The 1771-nt window shown below is 44.6% G+C and overlaps 1 protein-coding gene across 1 annotated transcript; it reads right to left on the reverse strand.

Moving 5' to 3' along the window:
• On the reverse strand, positions 1–1481 carry LOC111811271 (scopoletin glucosyltransferase). The gene has a single exon (XM_023698040.2). The coding sequence runs from the start codon at positions 1447–1449 to the stop codon at positions 7–9; it is 1443 nt and encodes a 480-aa protein (XP_023553808.2). The 5' UTR covers positions 1450–1481; the 3' UTR covers positions 1–6.
• Positions 1482–1771: the final 290 nt, after the last annotated feature.

The following is a 1771-nucleotide window of genomic DNA, read 5'->3' on the forward strand; positions in this document are numbered from 1 at the left end:
TAAACTTCAAAACGCCAACGATTTCATTTCCTTTATCAAAGCATCTAAATCGGAATAAGACGATCCATTTTCAGCAACGGCTCTCTTAGCCATCTCTCCCAATTCCTTAGCTCTGTTTCTCATCTCCTCTGCTTCTTCCCCCTCCATTACTCTCCTAATTGCCTTCTCCACAGCTTCACATTTGATGAGATCCCCCAAACTTCTCACCCAATTCTGAACCCCAACACCAACTCCTATTTTCAACACATCTGTCACTAGTTTCTCGTTCGAAAACTGCTCACCGGCCACCGGCCATGTCACCATCGGAACGCCGGCGGCTACCCCTTCCAGCGTCGAATTCCACCCGCAGTGTGTCACAAATCCACCCATCGCCGGATGATCCAATATCAGAACTTGCGGCGCCCATCCTCTTATAATCAACCCTTTTCCTTCCATCCTCTGTTCGAACCCCTCCGGCAGCCAATTTTGATTCTCTTCCTTGTCTTCTCCGTCCAATTTCGGGACAACCCATATGAAATCTTTCCCAGAAGCTTCAAGCCCATTTGCAATCTCCCTCAGCTGATCGGAGCTGAATTTCGTCATACTTCCAAAACACGCATACACAACCGAATTGGGTTTTTTGGAGTCAAGCCATTTCAAGCACTCGTGTTCATCAATGGCGGATTCCTTTCCTCTCTGAGTTTTTTCTTCAATTTCCTGATTGCACAACGAAAGTGGACCAATATGCCACGCCTTTCTTCCCAACACATTCCTATAGCAATCAGCATACTCTGCTTCCAGCTCGTAAAAACTGTTCACAACAACCCCATAAGACGTGGAATCCGACTCTTGGGCCCTCTTAAAAAACTCTGTTATATCATTTTTGACATCGTCCCGTATGAACACGGGGATTTTAGATTTCGTGTAAGTAATCTCCCCGGGAAGATGAGGAATGACAAACGGCTCTGTATCGGTGGAAACCTGGTTATAAGGCTTGTGAATCCTCAATAACTCCATAGCACAGAAGGAGAAAAAACAAGTACCATGGAAATTCAGCTTGGGGATGCCAAATTTAGTAGCAACGTCATTGACCCAAGTGAAGAAAATATCGGCGATGATGCAATGGGGGTGGTGTTCCATTACAGCCTCCTCAAATGGGGTTTGAAGCAAATTCGAAGCAGAGATAAATTTGGGAAACATAGCGGGACTGACAATGGAGTCGCCTTTTTCAAACCCTTCTGGCATACCCACTTCGGCAGAGGGGAATTCGAGGTTGAGAAGATGAATATTGGAAGCAGAGGGGGATTTGGAAGTGTGGATTGAGTTAGAGATGGCTATGGAATTGAGAGTGGTCGTGATGACGGTGACCTTGACGCCGCGAGATGCAAGCAACTTGGCCATGTCGACCATGGGAATCATGTGTCCGCTCTCCATGAAAGGGAACAAGAACATGTGGAGCTGAGTGTCCATTTTGTTGCCTGTAGAAATGAAGAGGAAAAGTTGGAGAAGAAGAAAGTTGTTGGAGAAGAAGAAGGTTGATGGAGAAGAAGGGTAGAGGGAAGTGGAGATTATATACAAGGGGCATGTAAGGAAATTTTAGGCCGAGATTGTGTTACCATGTAATGGACGTGGAGTAAACAATGGAAAAGAATTGAGTTATCATGTAAGGGATATGGAAGTAAATAATGGTAAAAGTTAATTAGGCCGACATGAAAGGAAATTTTAGGTTGTCTCGAGAATGTGTTACCATGGTACTAGTAAATAATGGTAAAAGTTAAAAGATTAAGCTGTA

The sequence above is a fragment of the Cucurbita pepo genome, chromosome 15 (genome assembly GCF_057944985.1).
Source record: "Cucurbita pepo subsp. pepo isolate OVF chromosome 15, ASM5794498v1, whole genome shotgun sequence".
Lineage (NCBI taxonomy): Eukaryota > Viridiplantae > Streptophyta > Magnoliopsida > Cucurbitales > Cucurbitaceae > Cucurbita > Cucurbita pepo.